Source organism: Sceloporus occidentalis, unplaced genomic scaffold, assembly GCF_023333645.1.
Source record: "Sceloporus occidentalis isolate IW3139 unplaced genomic scaffold, rSceOcc1.0.p SCAF_17, whole genome shotgun sequence".
Lineage (NCBI taxonomy): Eukaryota > Metazoa > Chordata > Lepidosauria > Squamata > Phrynosomatidae > Sceloporus > Sceloporus occidentalis.
Window position 1 is genome coordinate 2,874,951 of NW_028316997.1, and position 22,525 is coordinate 2,897,475.

Sequence of the window (22,525 nt, forward strand, 5' to 3'; positions counted from 1 at the left end):
TATTTGATAAAATGCATTGTCCAAGAAATGTTCACCTTTTCATTTACTGTGAAATCACCACCTCAGGTGGATCTAATTTACTCTGAATGGCAATTTCATACCTATTACCATTTCAAGTAGAAAGAAAAGGTAGTCGTTACCTTTTAAAGGGGCGACTTGGAGAAAAACAACTGTACTGTAGAACACCATAGTACACTCCCAACCACCAAAGATTCAAGTTTGGAGGTAAGAATATTTATAATGTTCCTATCAGATAGTAAGAGCTTTCCCGAGGGGATGCACATACACAAAACAATGAGTCCAGCAGTGTTTTAAACAAAGTAACAAAAAGATACGCTGTTTTCTTCTTTCCTTGAATAGTATTCATCATGTCGCAACAATACATAACCTTTCTAAGAAAACAAAATGTATTCTCATAAAAAAATGCAGATTTAAAAGATGGAATTTACTGGACCTGGAGTTTATAACATACTGTATTGTATTTACTGTACATTTCATGAACTATAAAATAGTGCCACCTAGTGGGGAATTAAGAACTTTGAAAATAGTTTTTCTATGCTTATAGTTAGCAGGAAACTGAACATAGAAGGCTATACCTCTCTGAGCACCACATTTCATTTTTGCAGAGCAATCAGGGCTGATTTATTTTTAAAAAACCTAATTGATCCCACTTAATGGTTTTAGGGCTGTCCCTATTAGTTGCATAAGCTTACATTCCCTGCCTGATCACTGATGTTTCTTGTGCCTGCATACAGAAATCTCTTGCCAGGCAGGGCCGGCCCGACAATGGAGCCGAGTGGGGCAACCGCTCCAGGCGGCACTTTTGAAGGGGCGGCACTTTGCCGCCCCAAGCCCCTTTTTTTTTTAAAAAAAAAAAGCGAAAGAGAGAGAAAGGGGCGCCGAGTGGTTTTCGCTTACCAAGCTGTCAGTACCCGCTCGGCGCCCCTCTCTCTCTCCTCTGCGGCGAGTCTTCCTGTTCCGTCTCGGTGCCGGCTTGTAATGCTGAGTGCCGGAAGAAAGGTAAATACAAGGGGGGGGGGGGTGGCAGGGATGGAGGGAGAGGAAGGGTAGATAATGGGGGGGCGGCAGGGACGGAGGGAGAGGAAGGGTAGATAAGAGGGAGGGGCGGCATTTTAAAATTCGCCCCAGGCGGCATTTTGCCTTGGGCCGGCCCTGTTGATGATTTAGTTTTATTTGAATTACTTTTTACTTTTCAGGTTTATTTGTATTAAGGTTTCCTATTTCGGTAGAAAAGATGTTATTTATAAATATATCTTTACACACCGATAAGCAACAAAATTATGACCACCTGCCTAATGTTGTGTAGCTCCACCTTTTGCCACAAAACAGCCAAGACCTGTCAAGCCATGGACTCCACTAGCCTGCTGAAAGAGTTCTTTGGTAATTGGCACCAATAGCGGCAGATCCTTTAACCCCTTCGTGACAAAGGCTGATTTTACTTTTTGTACCCTTCGTGACAATGGCCGTTTTAACATTTCTGCGCTGCTCGTGTTTAGCTGTAATTTTCTTCTTTCCCGTTTACTGAAGCCACACACATTATATATTGTTTTTTTCAGGACAAGAAGGGCTTTCTTTAGATGACAAATATTTTGATTGTATCATATTATTTACTATTAAAAAAAGTATAAAATATGGTGAAAAATTTAGAAAGAAATGACTGTTTCTAACTTTTAGTTGAAAAATCTTTTACTCATCTATAAAAGGTAATGAAAAAACCTGCTAAATAGATTCTACTATTTGTCCTGAGTTTAGAAATACCCAATGTTTTTATGTTTTTTTGCTTTTTTCTACACATTATGGGGCAATAAGTACAGGTAGCGTCTTGCTATTTCAAAGCCATTTTTTCCAAATCTGGTAATTCTTCCCCCAATGTGCCATTTCGGGTATATTTGAAGCCGGCCAATGCAATTTACCCCATCAAGTCATATATTTTTGAAAACTAGACAGCCCAGGGTATTCCAAATGCTAGTATATTAACCCTTTCCAAGCACTAATTCTACCATCAGCCTTTGTCAAACTTTATGGTAGTAATTTTTTTTGCATTTGTTTTTTCACACACATTTTACTTCAGGTATGAATAAACAGGTTCTGGTATATGTCAGTATCATAAAACACCCCAATATGTGTTTAGCAACATCTCCTAAGTACAGCGATACCTCACATGAATGATTTTGCCTGGCTGTTTGGGGGCAAAAGGGTCACATTTGGGACATGCGCATTTTCAATGTTGAACTTTGGCGTTTGGCGATCAACTGCCCATGCCCTATTTGGTACATCTTTGAGCCGGGCCATTTCAGTATGCCCTATAAAGCCATATATTTTTGAAAACTAGACACCCCAGGGTATTTCAAATGCTAGTATTTTAACTCTTTCCATGCACCATATCTACCACCAGTCTTTGTCAAACTTTGTGGTAGTAATTTTTTTGCATTTGTTTTGTCACACACATTTTACTTCAGGTATGAATTAAAAGGTTCTGGTATATGTCACTATCACAAAACACCCCAATATGTGTTCGGCAACATCTCCTGAGTACAGCGATACCTCACATGAATGATTTTGCCTGGCTGTTTGGGGGCAAAAGGGCCACATTTGGGACATGCGCATTTTTCAATGTTGAACTTTGGCATATGGGGATCCACTGCCCATACCCTATTTGGTACATCTTTGAGCCGGGCCATTTCAGTGTGCCCAACAAAACCATATATTTTTGAAAACTAGACACCCCAGGGTATTTTAAATGCTGGTATTTTAACTCTTTGCATGCACACATTTTACCACCAGCATTTTTTCAAAGTTTGCAGTAGTATTCTTTTGTGTGTATTTTTCCCCCACACACCTATGTAATGTATGAATTTACAGCTCCTGGTATATGCCGCTGTCACACGACACCCCAATATGTGTTCAGCAACATCTCCTGAGTACAGTGATACCCCACATGCATGGGTTTGTCTTTTTGTGGGGGAACTAAAATGCCACATTTGGTACGTGTGCATTTTTCTAATTGGAAATTAGATGTGTGGCCATCCTTCCCCCTGTGTTAATTGGGACATTGTTGAACCCGGCCAATTCAATTTACCCCATCAAATCATACATTTTTTAAAAGTAGACACCCCATGGGCATTTAATATGCCAATATTTTAACTCTTTCCATGCGAGAATTGTTTTAAGCTAATGTGCTAATTTTAGGACTTGCTCACAAAAATATATTTTTTATATATATATTTTATTTTTTTTGCCTTTTTTTTTTAATTTTAAAAAAAAAATTCAACTTGAAGGTTCCCCTGATAGTGACATTAGTGGGAAATTATTTTTACATTTTACTGGTTTTTTTTACTATTTTTTTCTAATTATTATTAATTTTATTTTATTTTTTAATTTATTTTTACTAATCACACTGTGATTAGAAAGCTGGGCTCCATTGACTTGCATGGTTGAATGTAGTACCTGTATTCAACCTGCAAGTGGAGCCAGAGTTCTCTAGAGGGTCTGGAGACCGTCTAGCGAACTTTTTCATCTTTATTTTTTTTTTTCCCGGGCCGCCGCCATCTTGCTGATGGCGAAGATCTCCGGAGTGGTCACAGTCCATCTAGAGGTAAGTGTTTGGTGTCGCTGGATGCCTCCTGATCGAGGCATTCCAGCAACACCATTTAAGTTTAGGAGGTGATCGTTGATCGCCTCCTAAACGCTTTTAAAACGGGCGTCCGCCGCCATACAATGTACGGCGGTTGTTGACGCCCCGGGGAGGGGCCAGAGATGGCCCCTGGTGCCGATCGTGGCATTGCTGCATGCCTCGAGGTCGAGGCATTACAGCAACGCCGTTTGGGTGCAGAAAGCGAACATAGATCGCTTTCTGCACCCGTTTAAAGACGTGCCGGTTCTGGCACGTCATTTGTCGTAAACGACTTGTTTTTCCGTGTCGTGCCAGAACTGGCGATTGTCATTAAGGGGTTAAGTCCTGTTTCGAGATGGGGCCTCCATAGTGTATCCTGGTGCCATGTGTTCTGCAGGTAAGCGATGCATCCGGCCATCCACATAACGTAAAAGAAAACGTGATTCATCAGATCGGGCCACATTTTTCCATTGCTTCATGGTCTAGTTCTTATGCTCACATGCCCCTCGTAGGCACTTTTGGCAGTGGACAAGGATCAGCATGGGCACCCTGACTGGTCTGCAGCTACACAGCCCCACACGCAACAAACTGCAATGCACTGTGTGTTCTGACTCCTTTCTATCAGAACCAGCACTGACGTTTTCAGCCTTTGCCCCCAAATGGGCATCAATAAGCCTTGGCCACCCATGACCCTGTTGCTGGTTTACTGCTTTTCCTTCCTTGGAACACTTTCGATAGGTACTGACCACTGCAGACTGGGATCACCCCACAAGAGCTGCAGTTTTGGAGATGCTCTGACTCAGTCTTCTAGCCATCACAATTTGTCCCTTGTCATAGTTTCTCAGATCCTTACACTTGCCCATTTCTCCTACTTCTAACACATTAACTTTGAGAACAAAATGTTCACTTGCTGCCTTATATATATCCCACCCACTGACAGGTGCCATGATAACAATATAACACAGCTTACAGGAAATATAACTATTTATTTTTGTACTGCTTTATCTGATGGGTTCTTGGTTATATGTTAACATTCCTTTAGCTGGTTAACAACCTTGCTGCTTTGAGAGAACAAAATCTTGCTTTACATGATGATCCCTCCACACTTGTTGATCCCTTTCCGTGCCCTTAAATATATTTCCTGGGGATGCAAGTGACTGGTGCATTTCCAATCCAGTTAGAATTTAGCTTTACAAAATAACATACCAGAAAGGAAAGCCAATTGCTTGCTAATGTACAGTGTTTGTATATACCATGCAACTGTGATGCCCAAGGGCCCCATTTGACCTTGATCTGTGCCTGCAATTACTATATTGCTAAACACATATTGGGGTCTTGTTTAAAAGTGACGAATACCAGGAGCTATAAATCCATACCTGAAGCACAATTTTAGTGATATAAAAAAACCAAACAAAATAAATTACTACCACAAAAGGTTGACAAAAGGGTGGTAGCAGAATTTGTGCGCTGAAAGGGTTAAAACACAGCATTTGAAATACCTTGAGGTGTCTACTTTTCAAAAATATAGGATTTGATGGGGTAAAATGCATTGGCTGGCTTTAAAGATACCCGAAATAGCACATGGGGCAGAATGACCAGATTTGGAAAAAAGTTGGTTTTGAAATAGCAAAACACTACCTGTACTTATTGCCCAATAATTTACAGAAAAAAAAGCAAAAAAAACATTGGGTATTTCTAAACTCAAGTTTTTTCCATTAGCTTTTTTGGATGAGTAAAAGATTTTTCAAATAAGTGTTTTTTTTTCCAATTTTTCATCATGTATTTTTTTTTTTTTAATAGGAAATTAGATAGCATGATTAAAATGAATGTATCTTTAGAAAGCCCTTCTTGTCCTGGAAAAAAAAAATTACTTGTGTGGGTACACTAAATGAGTGAGGAGAAAGTTACATCTAAACACGAGCAGCGCAAAAGTGTTAAAACAGCCTCGGTCCCAAAGGGTACAAAAAGTTAAAAAAACAGCCTGGTCCTTAAGGGGTTATGTTTGCACCAAACGTGCTCTCAGCTGATATAACCCAACCAATTATTTCTTGATTAAAAATGAGGTCACACTAATATGACTTCAATACCAAGAGAGTTTGAACAAATATAGACCAGTAACATAAAAGTACTTGCCCACGTGCCACCTACACCATCCAACTGCTGGGGCACAATCAGCAAGGCTGACACAAACAGAAGCTGGCTGCAGAATATGTCCTGAACTTGACAGAATATATGAGAATGAAAGTAGGAATTATGTGCATTAAGATGGACAAAGAACAAATAAAAATACCTTAACAGCTTTAGAAATGTTCCCCTTAAAAGAATGAGGGTACAAAAAAATGGACATAAAACAATCCTGCACAGAAAAGGAAAGGAATGAAGCCAGACAATGTATTGATATTAGTAAGAACGCTGCAAGCAAAAGGAAAATGCCCCAACATATGCTTATGGTTTATAGAATGGACACCACAGGCATGCCAAATTCACCTACTGATATTAACTCTTTACCTCACCACACAAATTTACTTTCCAACATAGTATTGGTATATTAAACCTGTGCCTTAATACATTTATCAAACATTGTTGATTTATGAACATGTTCTAAATTAAAGCATTCACCCTAGCTTTGACATATATGTCCAGTTTGGCTTGGTCCACAATTCTACCTTCCATCTCAGCCTGGCTGTGCACTTATGTTGCAAGAATTTTGAAAGTTATCCTTTTATGTAACCAACCCTTTGCTGAATCAGTTTCTTTATCATTGCCAACAGATTTGTGTCCTCCAACCAGTCCTCAGTATAAACAGGATAATTATATATTTCACCTACCAAACACATAAATATTGAATGTATTAAAAAATACTATTCCTTTGTAACAGAAAGGAAAGCAGTTAAGTAAAAAAAACACACCAAACTAAATAAGGCCTTCAACAATTTTATTGAAACTTATATAAATATTCATGCACATTATAATGTAAACTCAGGTGATCTTAAAGTGCAGACAAACCAGTTACCTCCATCATGCAGAAGGTCAACAATTCACATTAAAAAACAAAAAAACAAAGCAGCTTTAAAATCCCAGAATATATTACATCAGCTTTTATTTACTGAGCTGGAAAGCAAAATCATTTCTCCTGGGCAAATGCATCTGTATTTTTTATGCTAATGTATAAATAAAATAATTTACCAAAATGTGCACTCACAGAGTGAACTTTTATTTACAATACACAATTTAAAACCTATTGTATTTTATTTCATTAGTTCAAGCGCAGAACAATGTACTTCTTCCTTTAAAGCGTGGGACAGTAAAAATCTTCAGGTAGTAGATATGTAAAGCATGTCCCAACTTTTACAGAGTTTCTGTCGTAGGCAGTATACAAAACAATGATACATTCTTCAAAACAATATCACAGGTAAAGCAGCAAATCAACAAGTCAATTTACAAAATGTTCCATGTTTCGAGTATTTGGCATCCTGGACCCTTGAATGCAGTTAGCCAACATAAATGTCAAGGCTTGTGTGCGATATACACAGTACAGGTTGACAATTGAACATGCAAAATGTCAGTTGTTCTGTTTAACCAATTTATCCTTTGAGATGAGTTGTAAGGCCATGGTGATTTATAAAGGGATCACACAATGAAAATTCCACAGACTTACTCTATAAAAATACAAATTAAATAAAAACAAACTTCTTATTCAAGATTAGTCCACAGTCATTGTCACCGGCACCAAGTGCCATTATATAAACTTTACATTTGCAGTGCCTTTGGAGAGTTCAGAGCTCTCACAACTAAAGAATCTGATTGGGAACTTAACAGACAAAATATAAATGCATGACTTACAGATCAGAAATATGTGATAATTCTAAACAATAGAACAAGAATTCAACAAGGGAAAGTTACATTCATTTGAATCTTTTTTTTTCCTTTTTTTTTTATTTTTTTTTTTTAAACTAAGCTAAAAATTTCAAATCAGCATTAAATAAACCATAATCATAAAACAAACTATATCTGAAAAGGGCTAAAATACCTCTGCTATTTACCCAATATCATTATTCAAGTGTCAAGTACTTAGCAGTGATTCCAATGATGTGTGAATATATAAATAAAGCGTCACTGATCCATCTTTTTTTTTTTTTTGCACAACTGAAAATAAAGAAAAAAAAAAAAAAAACTATAAATAACATCATTAACAAAAAAACAAATGCCCAAGATAATACTGATAAATCAATCTAATTCTATTTGCCTTAAAATGAGAAAAAAAACAAAAAACAGTCTTTGCAAGAACTCTGCATTAGGCTGCAAGGTTATTGGCTTATGTCATTTTTCAGAGCCATGATTCTTGGCAATTGGGCTACAATGTATTCCTGTTGGCCACAATGAGCTGGAAAAAGATTTTGGAGTAACATGTGAGCTTGTAAACAGCAGATGACACATCGTTTAACAGCTGGAACTAACTCAAAATCGCCAAACTTCAACTAATTAAAAGAGCAGTTCAAAAAAAAAAAATAAAAAAAAAAAAGAAGGGGGAGGACAGCATTGTACCTTTCAGCCTGCAAATACAAGACTAAAGTGGGCACAGACTTTTTAGGTCACAGTTTTCATTGCACTGCTCCATCATAAAAAATATCAAAAAAGCAGTATTAATAAAAATGACAATTATATTAACGTTTACATTCTGTAAGCTGAAATTTCTCTTTTTGAACAAAAGAAAAATATATTTTTGGTGGACACGTTAATTTTAATTGTATTATTTTTCCATCCTATTTAATAGCTTCATAGGCCTCACTAGTTTGTATGCATACAGTTTTCATTCTCTATGTCATTTTCATTTGTCTCTTCATCACTCTCCAGTGGGGCACCAGTGGCAGCTGAAGCGCCAAGTTTAGCTTCTCTGTCTAGCGGAAAGAAGCCCGTCCCACTCATTGTGTCTTGTCTCTGATAGAAAAGCACATAAGCCGCTTTGGACTGCAATGAAAAAAAATGCCAGTTTAATCAGTTGCAAGATTGGTGAAGGTCAGCAGCTGAGTCAGTATTAATAATCCTGATCTATGAAATAACAATAAAGAAAAATATGGCAGGCTGCACAGAGATAACCTGCTTGAACGTAGCCTTTTAAAAGTTTCAGTGTTGGACCGCTCACCTTAAAGATAACGAAGGTCTGGATCAATAAATACGTTTTTAATACTAATAAAAAGCCAACGCAACCTTCTATTCACAAGGAAAGAATGCAATTACAGTAACCTTGGCCATTCAGTGAATATTAAAGTGTGCACAAAGACGTGACCAGAGCTAGTTAATCCTGTCTGCAAGAAAATAAAAAATAACCATCAGCAGAACTGATGTAAGTGTTTCAGGTATACACTGCCCAGAGCTGCCAAATGTATTGATCCAACTATAATAAGAAAAAATCTACAATATTGATAATTGATCTTTACTAACAATTGTTTTGCTTTCATCTGTATGAACACAAAAATAGCTTTATTAATTACCCAAAGTGCTAAAACAGGTCTGGTCTAGAAGAACATGTTTATGTGTTTATTCACCATAAACAAAATGAATACTTGCCACTATCTGGTCCTCGGAGGCAACCGACACACTGCTGTCATCAAAATAGTACCATTTGCCATCATCTTTATTCTTTGCAAAAGCTGTATCTAAGGGGGACAACAGAACATTCATTAATGCAGCGCAGATGGAATAATCCTACAATAGAGTCATTACCAACTCTCATGCATGTTTTGCCGGATTGAAACAGAGGTTGAGCAGACTGTTACAGCTGATTCAAATAATAAAAAGTAAATAGGAATCCCAGAATGTAAATACAAATGTGGAATGAGTAAACCGGAGTTCGTAATACCCAACAGATTATATTAAGTGAATCATTAAATAGAAGTAAATATTCAAGAGTAAGTCATCTGGACTGGGCACACCATATAATATTTGTTTGAGGTGTGCGAAAGCAGACTTCGCTTTCTCAATGCACGTTAAACAGTATGTTTAAATGAATTCATACAATGGATCATAGAATATCCCCTGGTTTAATGATGACCTGACCTTCTTTTATACTACCATTTGTGGTACAGACCATAATTCTTCATACTTCAGAGCTTGTCTGAAAAATGTCCCCTAAAAAAAACCTTTGTGAAAACCAAAAAGGTAAAGATTTCCTTTTGGAAATATGCTAGACAAGTCTGATGAGCCCCAGATGAAACACTAAGTTGCTCAGCTCATAAAATACAAGCTTCAGCTCTGTGGGAGCGGCTAGGTAAAGTGTATTTCCACTATGCATCCCCACATTAAGCTTAAAGGGGAAGTCAATGAATAACAGAAACTTACAGAGCCACCAAACAAGCTGTTTCACTTGCAAGTGTTGCTAGTTTATTTTCCCTGTGGCTGATTCCACAAGTATATATGCTTTAGGGTCAGGGATTGATCCATTGTTCAATGACCTCCTAATGCTGCTGGTATGATAACTTGTTAGGTACGCCAACATGCAATTACACTTAAGTGCTACAAAGAAACACGCTGCAAGGCAGGGAAAGCCCTTGGGAGCTTTTCAATGAATTAAACAGTCATGCTGGGGTAGATTTTGACCCCCTGTTCTGTTAACACAGTCTAATGGATAAAGGCAGAGCATCACGTAAATAAGATGTGTCAAATTTGTGATCTACGATGTCAGAAGTCAAAGACCAAATACAAAACAGCCAATGTGTGGCAGCATCGTTGCATTCATAGGTACTGTTTTTTCAAAACCTCGACTGTCAAATAGTAACAGAAAGGAGTACATGTTAACTATGAAGCTATTTTTTTATTGACAAATGGAGGAAAAAAGGATTGTGTACAGAGATCCTCAAGCAGGCTGTGAGGGTGGCCTTTTCAAGTAGAAAATTAAGGCAAAAAAACTTCCATTTTATACAACACTGATTGCAAGCACAAGAAGTCCATAATAAAATAATATTGTCCAATATAATCCAACATAAAATGTTAATACAGTGTTACACAACCAACTGTATCTATATCTAAAAGCACAATATAAATATACAGTGTGGTTGAAGGGTATTTAAATACTGTTGTGCCACATGACATTGCATTTAGTGGGTCATAGTTTGCCAGAAAAACATAAAAACCAACAAAATAAGGTTTGGGGGGGGGGGGAGATACAGTGCCACTGCACATTGACTTGCATACATGCCTAGTGTGGTAAAGCTCTGGTAAGGATCTTATTCTTTGTAAAGATTAATGAAATATTTGCCTCCTGATTATAGACTATGTATACAGTCTAATATCTTAAAATCTACCTTTGATAAATTACCAAAACTAAAATCTAACACTGTCCAACTGAAAGCTAGGAATAAGGTAAATAAATTTACACCAAAACCAACATTAATGGCATAGCCCTTTTTGATTGGGGTATATATGCTCTGTCAAGTGGAACAGAAACAACGTCTATGGTTTCACCAGTGGCCATTTTAAATGCCTTCGGAGAAGTATTTAAAATCCTTAGGGCTCAGAGTGTATTTGATTTTGGTCTGGCTACGTTCCTGTATTTTAGATATGTTGAATGACGTGTCATGAACATAGTGTTTTGTATCATCTTTGGAGAACCACATTTTTTGATGGGAACACTAGAACAGCACTTGAACTTAATAGACCATTGTATTCCCAATTGACACAACTTTCAAAAATTGCTAATTTAGTATATAATACTCCGCTATGACATAACAAAATGAAATAAAATGGTAACTTACAATGTCCGCCTCCCATTCCTCCGTAATGATTAGATACAGCAATTAAATTGTAGCAACATGGTCCAGCATTTGGATTAATAAGGAATTTTGACATGTCTAGGTCACTAAAAAAAAATAAATCAAAAGTTACTGCTAGTAAGTGGACAGCTCATCATCTACATGTATAAACTCCTACACCTATCCTTGAAGGATTTTGCAGATTGTCTTCACTTGCAGTAAATAAGAGACATGACAGAATCAGGCTATTCAAAAAAAACAAAAAAGACAAAAAACCACACAGGTCAAAACACAGTGTTGCTGTTTATAAGGCTATACCCAGATCTCAACAATATTTTTGGGTGGTTGCAATCTTATATTAGTAGTATTTTCCTGCATAAACTTGCAAATTTGCATTACATTATTACGTAACAATAGAATACAGTTTTTCCCTTACCTTACAGGAAAGTCAACAAACGTATCCAACTTATCCCTCATATATCTACTGTAGGAAAAACGTTTTAAATGGACCACTAGGACGGGGGGTAAAGACCAAAGGTCTAATTTTTTGGTTGCTTGCTGATGTTCTTTGCAATTCGGACAGTACCTAGAATATTAAACATATGTATATCATAAAATTAGAGCACAGGTACTAAAACAAAGGACTTTTTTACTTTGAAAACATATATAAACAGTACATCATGTCCTGTACTGTGGGCGTCCCTTGCGTTGATTGTCATGCTTCACCTTACCAAGTCATCTCATGAATGCATGTCTACTTTAAATAAATAGTACGTGGCTTACATTACCAACAATGGGCTTTTCTCCTGTGGATGATACGAGATACACTTTGCAGTGTAATGTAATGTGGTAATTCAAATCCACATTTTTATTTATATGAAGTAATTGACAATGTTTTTTATATTTATTTTCCTTCATGCCACTAAAACCTTTAGTGAATCATTGTATTATAAACAGACAAACATTTGGTTTTATCGCATTGCAGTCCGTAGGAGAAACTGGAACATTTGATGCTTTCTTCTTTTCTAGAGCCTGGGATGGAAGTATTTTGCATATTAATTATCCAGTATAATGCAAATAATTTTCAGAAAATAGGTTAGGATAACAAAAATATTCTACCTGGCAGTGGATTGAACAGCCATAAGAGCTGTATAACTATGAAATATACTACAGAGATGTTGATACAAACATTGTTTATTATTATTTATTGTTTTATATAGCGCCATCAAATTCTGTGAGAAACCAAAGCTATATTTACAGTATCCCCAATATGTTGTGAGAAAGCAGCTTGAACTTTTTAAGTAACAAGCTGCTTTCTCTGCACCCGGGAGAAATTATTCTGTTATTCCAGCTTTTTTTTCTCCAGAAAATTATAGGTGAAAATAAATGTTTAGGACTGTCATATAAGCCAGTTGTTGTTTAAACAAGCTCAGTTATTTCACTCCTTATTTCAATGCTCATTTATTCTTCGGTTTGTAAAATCAATTAGACTTACCATGGATCCTCAGCCCCTAATTTTTCCTTTGTTGTAAAAAGTTCTATGCAGTCTTTTAATTTCATGAAGGATTTTTTCTGTGGTGTGAAATCCATGCTTTCATGTTTTTCAAAATCCTAAAATGTTTATACAAGTAATGTTTAGGTAGACTGAATACAAAAGGGAAATGCATAGGGAAAAAAAAACAGTTATGGTGCTAGTTATGGATATGAAACGGATAATGCTATATAGACAAAATTATATCTAGCCTGCAGTTATTTTGAGTTATGATTGTAAACTACCAAAGATTGTAATTTGTAAGTAGCATTCTAATAAACACAGGTTACCTGTATTTAACATTTCCAGATATTTTCTACTTACAAGTGCTTTAGCCGTCTCGTAATCACTTATAATGTGCAGGCGCTCAATTCAAGTAACGCATGCAGGGGGGGGGGGGGGGACATGTTTTTTCATATCATACCCTATTTTATCCTGCTTAATCTCCAAAAACCCAGTTAACAGAAAGACTGGGTTTAGTATATATTTTGATCATTGCATGTAACATTTCTATAGTAATAAATGTTTAATTTATACAAAAACATCAATTACACTAATTTAGTAATACACTAAATTATTCTTTGCTGGATTTCCAGGTGATCATTCAGTATTTCTAGTTTATTGACCACTACTAATAAGCGTAAAGCTACAGTACGATGGTGTTCTGTGGAAAATAATCTTGCAAAAATCAATGATGTTTCTTGATTAAAATAATCAATGTTTTAATGGTTCTTACCTCTGCTGCATTTTCATCAAAGTATCTTTTCTTTAGCTTTGGATCCCAATCTAAGGCAAGGTAAGATCTTTCTAAGATACAAAGGAGTATGCAATAAGGTATTTTTGGTTTAAATCAGGTAAAAAACAGATTAAGAATTATAAAGAGTTTCCACACAGTAGAAGTTTATCTTTAAAATACTTTCATTTTTGTTAAAGATAAATGTAACTCGCGATAAATGAAATCAGTGCATAATTTGTAGAGGGGATTAACAATTGTGCATTCAGATGATGGCGCTTGCGGTGATGTCCTCTCCTCCAATTGGAGGATCTGGGAGATGAAGTCACTGCAGCTCCTCCATATTGCCCTCAGTGACGTCATCTCCCACGACCTGGGAGGATCTCACCGCAGCGCCGCCATTTTGATGGAAGTTGCTGGGTTACGTCGCTTGAGATGCAGACGAAGAAAGAAGATTAAAGAAAAAAGGAATAGAGAAGACAAGGCAGAATATAGAAAAAGAAGAAGCAGAAGTGGAGGTGGTTGGCAGAAAAGGTAAAGAAACATTTAGAGAGTGTGAGAGAGAGCGAATGACAGTGAATATAGGCACCAGGCAACAAACTCAATTCTCACTGAACCGAATGGGCAGGGAATGAAATTCCTTGTCCCAAAAATGAGTAGGGCAGAAAAGAACCAAAACATTTGTCTGAGTTGTTTTTGCCCACTTGCACGTCTATTAAAAATACAAAGTAAAGTAAATCCATAGCAACTTACCATCTAGTCTTAGTTGCCTATCATCAAATCGAATAAACCTGGTATCATCCTTTATATAGCTGATATCAGCATTGCCCAAAGTAGTAAAATGGAATGTAAATAGACGTTTTTTCTGCCCCGTGAGCGACTGTCCTTTGCAAGTTTCTTCGGTGCACAGTCCATTTTCAGAATCATTATCTCCTCCAACAGAGTCTTCTGACTGGCTGTTTTCATTCTCTGAAGGAAGCTCTTGATCTTGACTAGACTCATCATCAGGTTCATCAGTTTCCATTTCACCTTGGAAAATAGGTACAGGGTCTTTATTACAAACACCTAAATATATACATTTTCAGAGTGAAAGGAGTATCTTCTGGTAAAGTCTTTCAGAAGCTAAAAGACAGAGGAATACATATATCTTAAAATGATTATGCTTCCATGGAAAAATATGTGAATGTCACGTTTGATATTGATGTGTATTTATTAAGGTCTGGTAAACTACCAAGGCAAAAAGCCTGTAATCTAAGAATGAAACAAAGTAAAACAAAGAAAAAAAATGGAGCATGTTATCGAGTTGTCATGAGAGGACTCTAAAGTAGATGAGTAGGGCATTGTGCAGAAAAAGTATGTCCCCTGTCTGGTTTTCTGCATTTTGCATATTTTTCACATTAAAAAGGTTATGCGATCTGCACTATAATATTAGAAAAAGGGAACCTAAGTGAAAAACATAATTTTGAGTCATTTATAAAAATAATTTTAGACAATACCCAATGACATTACATGAAAATGTAATCACATCCTTAGACTCAGAATCAGGATAAGCCACTTTCAGCAGCAATAACCGGAGGCAAGCGCACACACTGGAATTATTGATCAGGCTCTCATGGCTCCATGGTGGATTTTTGGCCTAGTCCTCAAAGCTTTTGAGGGATTTCAAGCAGGAACTTCAGATACAAAGAGAATTTACGGTTCTTTCAATGGACAACAAGCTCCCTTGTCCCGATGCACAAAAAAGCATCAAATCAATGCCGCCACAATGACTCACCTCTTATATGAGGTACCTTATATGGAATGCACTCTATTTGCTTTTCATAAACAAAAAGGTTCCATTTTCAACTAATCTGTTGTAGAATGTTGCCACAGAACTATTGCTGGGCAGTGAGGTGCATTTGGCAAACTCAAGAAAAGTGGTTTGTGGTGTTCTGGAATGTCTTTTGAACACAGCATTATATCACTTCAATATGCTGACAAAGGAAAACATTACCCAGATGTATATTATATAGAATTGGCCCTTTAGGAAGGTTGTCAGATACCTGACCCTAATAATTACTTTCATTGGTTGAGTTGACCTTGTGAGAAGGGGGGACTTTTCCACACCTAAAGGCTTCCTGCTTGATTACTTAGCACATTAAAGAATTAAACCCTTAAGGACCGAGATGTTTTTTTTCTTTTTTATACCCTTCTTAACTGCTTTACATTTCTGTGCTGCTTGTGTTTAGCTGTAATTTTCTTCTCTATCCTTTAGTGTAACCACACAAGTTACATATTGTTGTTTTCAAGACATCATATAATTTTAGTGGGTAAAAAGGGCATTGTCTGACTTTTACTTGAAAAATCTTTTATTCATCTACAAAGGCTAATGAAAACACTTGCTAAACAGATTGTAATATTTGTCCCGGGTTTAGAGATACCCATTGTTGTTTCTGCCAGTTATAGGGCAATAAATACAAGTAGAGTATTGTTATTTCAAAACCACTTTTCTCAAACCTTGTAATCCTGTCCCTATGTCCTATTTGGGACATCTTTGAAGCCAGCCAATTTAATTTACCCACATCAAGCCATACATTTTTCAAATAGTGGCATTTTAACTCTTTCCATGCACATTGTATTTCAGGTATGAATTTACATCTCCTGGTATATGTTACTGTCAAACAACACCCCAATAAGTGTTCAGCAGCATCTTCTAAGTACAGTGATACCACCCATGTGTGGGTTTGTAGGGTTATTTGAGAGGTGTCAAAATTCCAAATTGAAAAATGCACATCTGGCCTCCCTTCCTCCATGTCCTATTTGGGAAATCTTTGAAGGCGCCTAATTCTGTTAACCCCATGAAACAACAGCGATACCACCCATGCATAGGTATGTTGGGTTGTTTAGGGGGCTAAAAGGCCACATCTGGGAGGTGCATTTTTGACATCTGGTCAGTCTGTGCCCATGTCCTATTTGAGACATGTTTGAACCCGGCAAATTCAATTTACCAAATCAAATCATACATTTTTAAAAACTAGACACCCAAAAGGGATTTGGACTGCCAGTATTTTAACTCTTCCCATGCCAGGATTTTTTGGAATTTTAATTTTAGGATCTCCTCCTAAGATCTTTTAAATCAGGCATCCATCGCCATATTGTATATGGTCCATGTTGATGCCCCAGGGAGGGATCACACAGGGTCCCTGTAGCAGATTCCGGTGTTGTTGTAATTCCTCCATGTCAAAGGCATTCAGCAACACAGTTTCAGTAAAAAAAAGTGACACTTGGTCACTTCCTACCCTCATTTAATGCCATGACGTGCCAGGTACATCATCTGTCGTTAACTGACATGTTTTGTGACATGGAACATCATTTGTCATTGAGGGTTAAATAAGTGAAACAAGCAAAATTTGGTGTCATTTATTCTCACAAACACACTATATCTGTTACCACAACCTACAAAATAGTCCGACCAAAAGCAACGTGAAAAATATGCAACAGTGGAGAAAACTGTACAGGAGCAAATTTTCACACTGAGCAAAAACCCACTCTCAAAACTACGTCTTCTTGATTACACTAATGACATGTTCAGCAACGTTTGTATTAAATCCTGAATCGTAAGCCTGTTTGATCAGGACCCTCCTCACCTTGTGTGTTTGAATTAATAATAAAATAAATCCTTGGATCCTTCTGTCGAAGATCAGTTCTGTTTTTTGGGTACAGTGACATCTGGTGGTCACTGCAGACAGGATATCCATTGCTGCAAAATTCTGATGAAAATTGCTTTACCTTCCAATATATATTAAATTAGTTACACCTCCCTACATCAAACATAAGGGTAAGAAATGAAGACTTATGCATCACCAAATAAGAAACTAGGGAATAACTGATGTCACGAGGACTGCAGCATGTGCAATAATTAATTACATACGCAATGAGTTGCCAAATTTATACCTTTACCGTGAATTAAAAAAAAAATACATATACTTTTGATCTTATGTTTTATACTTTGCTAAGAATGGTTTTCATTACCGGATATGTACCGTAGACAGAGAGAGAAATAGCATCCACAAATTTTTTTATAAAGTACTGCATGGATCTTAAAGTTTTTTTTCCCCATTTTATGTTTAGGTGTAAATTCTGAGCGCACGAACTGCTTGAAAATGAAGACTTGTCCAAACTCTCTTTTCTTCCTAAAGTATAGCTGTTGCTGTCCCTTACTTGTAAAGTGCTGCTCTGCATTATGTGTTAAAAATGAGTCCCTCTTTGCTGGTGGAGTGAGATACTGCCTGTTCAATGCTTCTTTTTTAATCTTTTTTTATTTTTTATTATTATTATGCAGTTAACACAGATCACTTACAGAGCAGCAGCTAAACTGCATGTATAATGTCTTTTCTCAATATTTCAAACTACAGGGAAACGTGTATTGTGAGCAGTAACCGAACAGAGCTTACTTATAACCTTGTAATAAATCATAGATCACCTAAGAACAAAAAACTATGCATGCATGTTTTAAAGAATAAAACAAGCTCTTACTTGGAGATCCTTCCTCATGTATTCCATTAGGACCGTTACCATTGATAGTATGTTCTTTATTGCAGTGTAGGGATCCCTCATTTTCATCAGCATCACACCCTGTTTTAATATATCGGCTATAAAGAAAGTAAAAGACAGAATAAGCTACCAAGAGAGATTATGAATTTAAGCAAAACAATTTAAATATTTTTATGTATAATTTTGAGCTCATGTCAATGCTCCAAACAATAAAATTAAAGGAATTTTGGAACCGAGCCCTTGATAGACGTACCACATTCTTACTAAAAGAAGGCTGTACAGCTTGTCTTCTGTTATATTTCTAGGCACAGTCAGAAGAAACGGTTGGCCAAACAATGTAGAACCATGATGATGACTATAACTGGTATGGCGAAACTTCTCACGTAAATAAACAGGAATTATGACTTGTTCTGTTTCTTCTGTTCTGTTGATTGAGGTTTCAAATCTAAGTATAAACAAATGCATTAAGTAGCTAAACAAAGCGATATTATATCAGTTTAATAAAGAAAGAAGGTATTTTAAAACACACCTTTAATTAAGAAAACCACAGGTTTATCCAGAAGCTACCCTTTGAAAAAAAATGCCGGATGTAAAAAATATTTCTAACTAGTTAGATTTAATTTGCTTTTTTCTATGTGTAATGGAATACTGCAATTAAAATGTATTTTGTATGCTTAGGTCTGATAAGCCTGTTACAAAAACAAAATTGCATTATAAAAAAACAAAACCAAACAACTTACACATAAATGTCATCTCGCTCCATAATGCTACTTAAGTTCTCATCCATAGCAAATATTCTGTGAAATCTATGGTTGTATATATCAGTAACTACCATCTAAACATAGGGGGGAAAAAAATAAGTTGGTTAGTTAAAACAAAAAAGTACTGCATTTTCCCCATATTGTATTAGTGAATTAATCACCTTTTCTGGAGGAATATCAGACAGCGAAGACAGAGCTGTACAAAGGTCCATCATATTTCCAATCTTTGGAACAATTACTTTATACTAAAAAAAAAAAAAAAAAAAAAAAGAGAACAAACATGATTAAAAATTATTTTTTCTCTGCTGATAGAAACCAGTTATTTTTCATCTACAGTTAGAATTATTATAAAATAGGGCATATCTACAGAGGTACACCTCTAGCATGTGTCCCAGCTGAGGCTGACAAAGCAATGTTTCCTCCTGTAGTGAGGATTGCTCAATATGGCTGTACACAGCATTTAGTTGAAGGGAAAGTATATTGGATTTTTTTTTTCTTGAGTATAAAATGCAGTGCGTTATACAGGAAGACAGGTTACCGTTTTAAAAAACAAAACTGGTTTTATCTCATTTTGTTCCAATACACTTCCCTTACTTGAGACCTCTTCCTATGTTCTCATTAAATACATGGCTTTGTGTCTACTTATGTTTGTAATAGATATTATGTCTCTGGTTAAATAACCAAACATCATCCATTCCTCAAAATCACAATAATACGTCTTACCTGCATAGGCTTGGAAAGCGGATCCATTCGTACTAGATATACCTCCAAACTACGTTCTTTTTTCATTGGTAGTGGAAGAGTTAAATAACAAAAAGGATCAAACGTCACAGAAATTTTAGCGCACTCAGGACATACTAGCGTGGACTTAAATAACCCATGGAATATATCAACAATGATGGAGTCATTTCTTTTAATATGGTTCTCCCAAGCTTCTTCAGCAACTACCTAAAATGTAAGATAAGGCTTTTCTTAATATTTGTGAACGTAACAAACAGAAAGGGTATTATTTTACATTGGTTGTTTGTCAAATGTTTATAGGTCTCAGATATAACATACAGAAGACATGGGATCTATGCGGTCACTGTAGTGTGTTTTCGGATTGAACACACACATTAAAAACAAAGTGTCCCATATCTCCAGCTCTGCTCCTTCAGCACCTGCTCAGCTGGGCAGCCTGGGAGTGAGATCACACAGCTGAATGCCTATTCCTGGACTAAACCCATCTCATCACCATCCACCTGTCTTCTACACAACAGTCACACATATAGAGGTCAACTGTCTTTATGGCACAACTGCTACCCAGAGAATGCCTGTGGGTCTAGTCTGACGCATGTAGGTTTAATATATCAAGAAAAAAAAAAAAAAAAAGAAAAAAAAAAAGAATACAAGGAAAATAAACTTTCATAGCAAATAATCTTTGTTTAGAGCAATGCTGGTACCCTAAGTTAATTTCTGTAGAAGAAAAAAAAAAACCAGTGGTACATACCATACAAATTTTATTTTCATAAAGCAGACGTGAAACATCTTAAACAATAACAGCTATATACTGATTCCTTATAGTAAGTTGCTAGCTTAAAGAAATATATAAAAATATAGATGTATGCTGTTGCAAAAAAAAGAAAAATGTTCCTATAAGAAGGATTTTGCTGTGATGTACACTCCCTGCTTTTATGATTTCAACAGAAATCAGAAAGCAACATCTGAACAAATTTATATTGAATATAGGAGTCAGAGAGAAACGGTGGCAGATTTTTCTCTAAGCCGGGAAGGTAGATATCCACAGAGGTCAATATAAGACAGTATAAAATCTTGGGAAGCAGCTGTGCCTATCTGACTTCATCAAGTCCTGCAGAAAGCCTTTAAAACATATATTTCATTTTTAAAATGTAAAAAAAAAACCAAAAAAATAAACCCCAAAAAACATATGCTGCAGTTGAAAACTGAAATTAGACTATTACCTTGTCAGGCCTACCATCTGCATCTTTCAACTGGATATAAGGCTTTTTTCGAATTCGATTTAAGTCTTCGTGTAAGCCATCTAATAGAAAGGCAAGCAATTCTTGACAATCTTGTTGCTGATAACCAGAAAACTGAGGTGCAAAACGCCCAACCTGAGTCTATAAAAAAAAAACCACACAAATATGCTTAAATACACAATCAAAAGTAAACAAAGCAGAGGCTTTTCTAACATATTTAATAGACAAAATAATTTACTTAATTATATGTCGGTTACAATTAAGCAATGCTACTTTGCCATTTTATTATTATTACATACTTCAGATATAACATTATACCATTTGTGAAATACACAAATACTGACCTTAAATGCTCTTGGTGTTACATAGCTGTATTTCCCTGACCACATTTGTTTGATGAGGTCTGCATAAGATTTGGCTATTTCTCCCCGCATACCCAAAGGATTATCCAGATTTAACTCTTCCTGATACTTATCATTGAGGAAGTATTCAGTTAGTGGCGGAGTATTGCTCAAGCACTGCAAACAAACAGAACAAAACAAAAAGCTGGTTACTTTAGTATGAACAGAGCACCTCTTTCAGATGGATGGTTAAGGGAAACTGGCAGCATAAAACAAATGTACAGTTGCTATTTGCATTTACAAACACTTAGGATGTTAATCACACAGGAAAGACTGCTTATGTAACATACAAATATTTTAAATAGGCTAGGATTAGAGGCATCCGGTCGCACAAAATATTCATACACACAACTACATATAGACACATACATACACCTGCAAAGCATAGTCCTTTTAACAGATAGTAAATCTGATGTGAATATCAATATTGTTGATGTATGGAATAGCAGTCAAGTGAAGATTATAATACACCAAATTTTAACACTAAATATTTTTGAAATGAGATATATTCCTGACTATAGTCAGGAAAGAACAAGTGAATTGTGTGCATTTTGTTAAGAAATGAGTATTATAAATTGTGTCACTTTATATCATATTTTACAAACTAAATTTGAACTGTTGGTTAATAAAAAACAAAAATGCTCGAACCATACAGTCAGAAGTGTGGAAATATAAGTATATTATATATCAAATAATGAATGCAGTTCGTTCTAACCGCTTTGATATGAAAAGCCATGCACACAGGATTGCCCTATCACTTATTGACGTCTTGCTATAATTCCAGGGCGAGTTTAATTACCTGAATTGCAGAATTCATAAAACACGTGTTCCCCAGATTACTGAGCCCACAAAGGCCTGGCTGCTCATTGTGTCGCCCTGGCTCAGAGTATTCATAGTTCTTGTAAGCAGCATATGAAGGGAGGCAGTAGTTTGAATTTTTCACACTGAAAGTGAAACATAAAACATGAAAATGCCCCTTGAGGATCAACATGCATTTAGAAAAAAATTGGCAAACATTCACAAATTATATTTTTCAAAGCATTACCAGTACCCTGGAATCAGATGGCTAGGCTCGCAGCGCACACGGTTTTCCATCGACGCTTGATACTAAAAAACGCTTAGTCCTAAAGCATTCCCAGCAATGATAAATCATTTCATATAAATGAATGGTTCCGATTTGTGTTTTGCTTTGGGTACTACAGATT

General features: G+C 36.3%; 1 protein-coding gene across 2 annotated transcripts in view; it reads right to left on the reverse strand.

Annotated features, from left to right (window-relative positions):
* Nucleotides 1–8,422: 8,422 nt before the first annotated feature.
* Nucleotides 8,423–22,525, reverse strand: part of LOC149302745 (ubiquitin carboxyl-terminal hydrolase 15) — a 56,794-nt gene continuing 42,691 nt past the window's right edge. For both annotated transcript variants that reach the window (XM_089481993.1, XM_089481992.1), the window contains 15 exons: nucleotides 22,120–22,264; nucleotides 21,264–21,437; nucleotides 20,902–21,060; nucleotides 19,664–19,888; nucleotides 19,102–19,185; nucleotides 18,920–19,014; nucleotides 18,433–18,624; nucleotides 18,162–18,277; nucleotides 14,400–14,675; nucleotides 13,650–13,720; nucleotides 12,878–12,993; nucleotides 11,819–11,968; nucleotides 11,386–11,489; nucleotides 9,203–9,291; nucleotides 8,423–8,602 (listed from right to left, as the gene is read on the reverse strand). In XM_089481993.1, coding sequence (XP_089338119.1) covers nucleotides 8,423–8,602; nucleotides 9,203–9,291; nucleotides 11,386–11,489; nucleotides 11,819–11,968; nucleotides 12,878–12,993; nucleotides 13,650–13,720; nucleotides 14,400–14,675; nucleotides 18,162–18,277; nucleotides 18,433–18,624; nucleotides 18,920–19,014; nucleotides 19,102–19,185; nucleotides 19,664–19,888; nucleotides 20,902–21,060; nucleotides 21,264–21,437; nucleotides 22,120–22,264 — 2,176 coding nt within the window. The remainder of the gene's footprint in view (nucleotides 8,603–9,202; nucleotides 9,292–11,385; nucleotides 11,490–11,818; nucleotides 11,969–12,877; nucleotides 12,994–13,649; nucleotides 13,721–14,399; nucleotides 14,676–18,161; nucleotides 18,278–18,432; nucleotides 18,625–18,919; nucleotides 19,015–19,101; nucleotides 19,186–19,663; nucleotides 19,889–20,901; nucleotides 21,061–21,263; nucleotides 21,438–22,119; nucleotides 22,265–22,525) is intronic.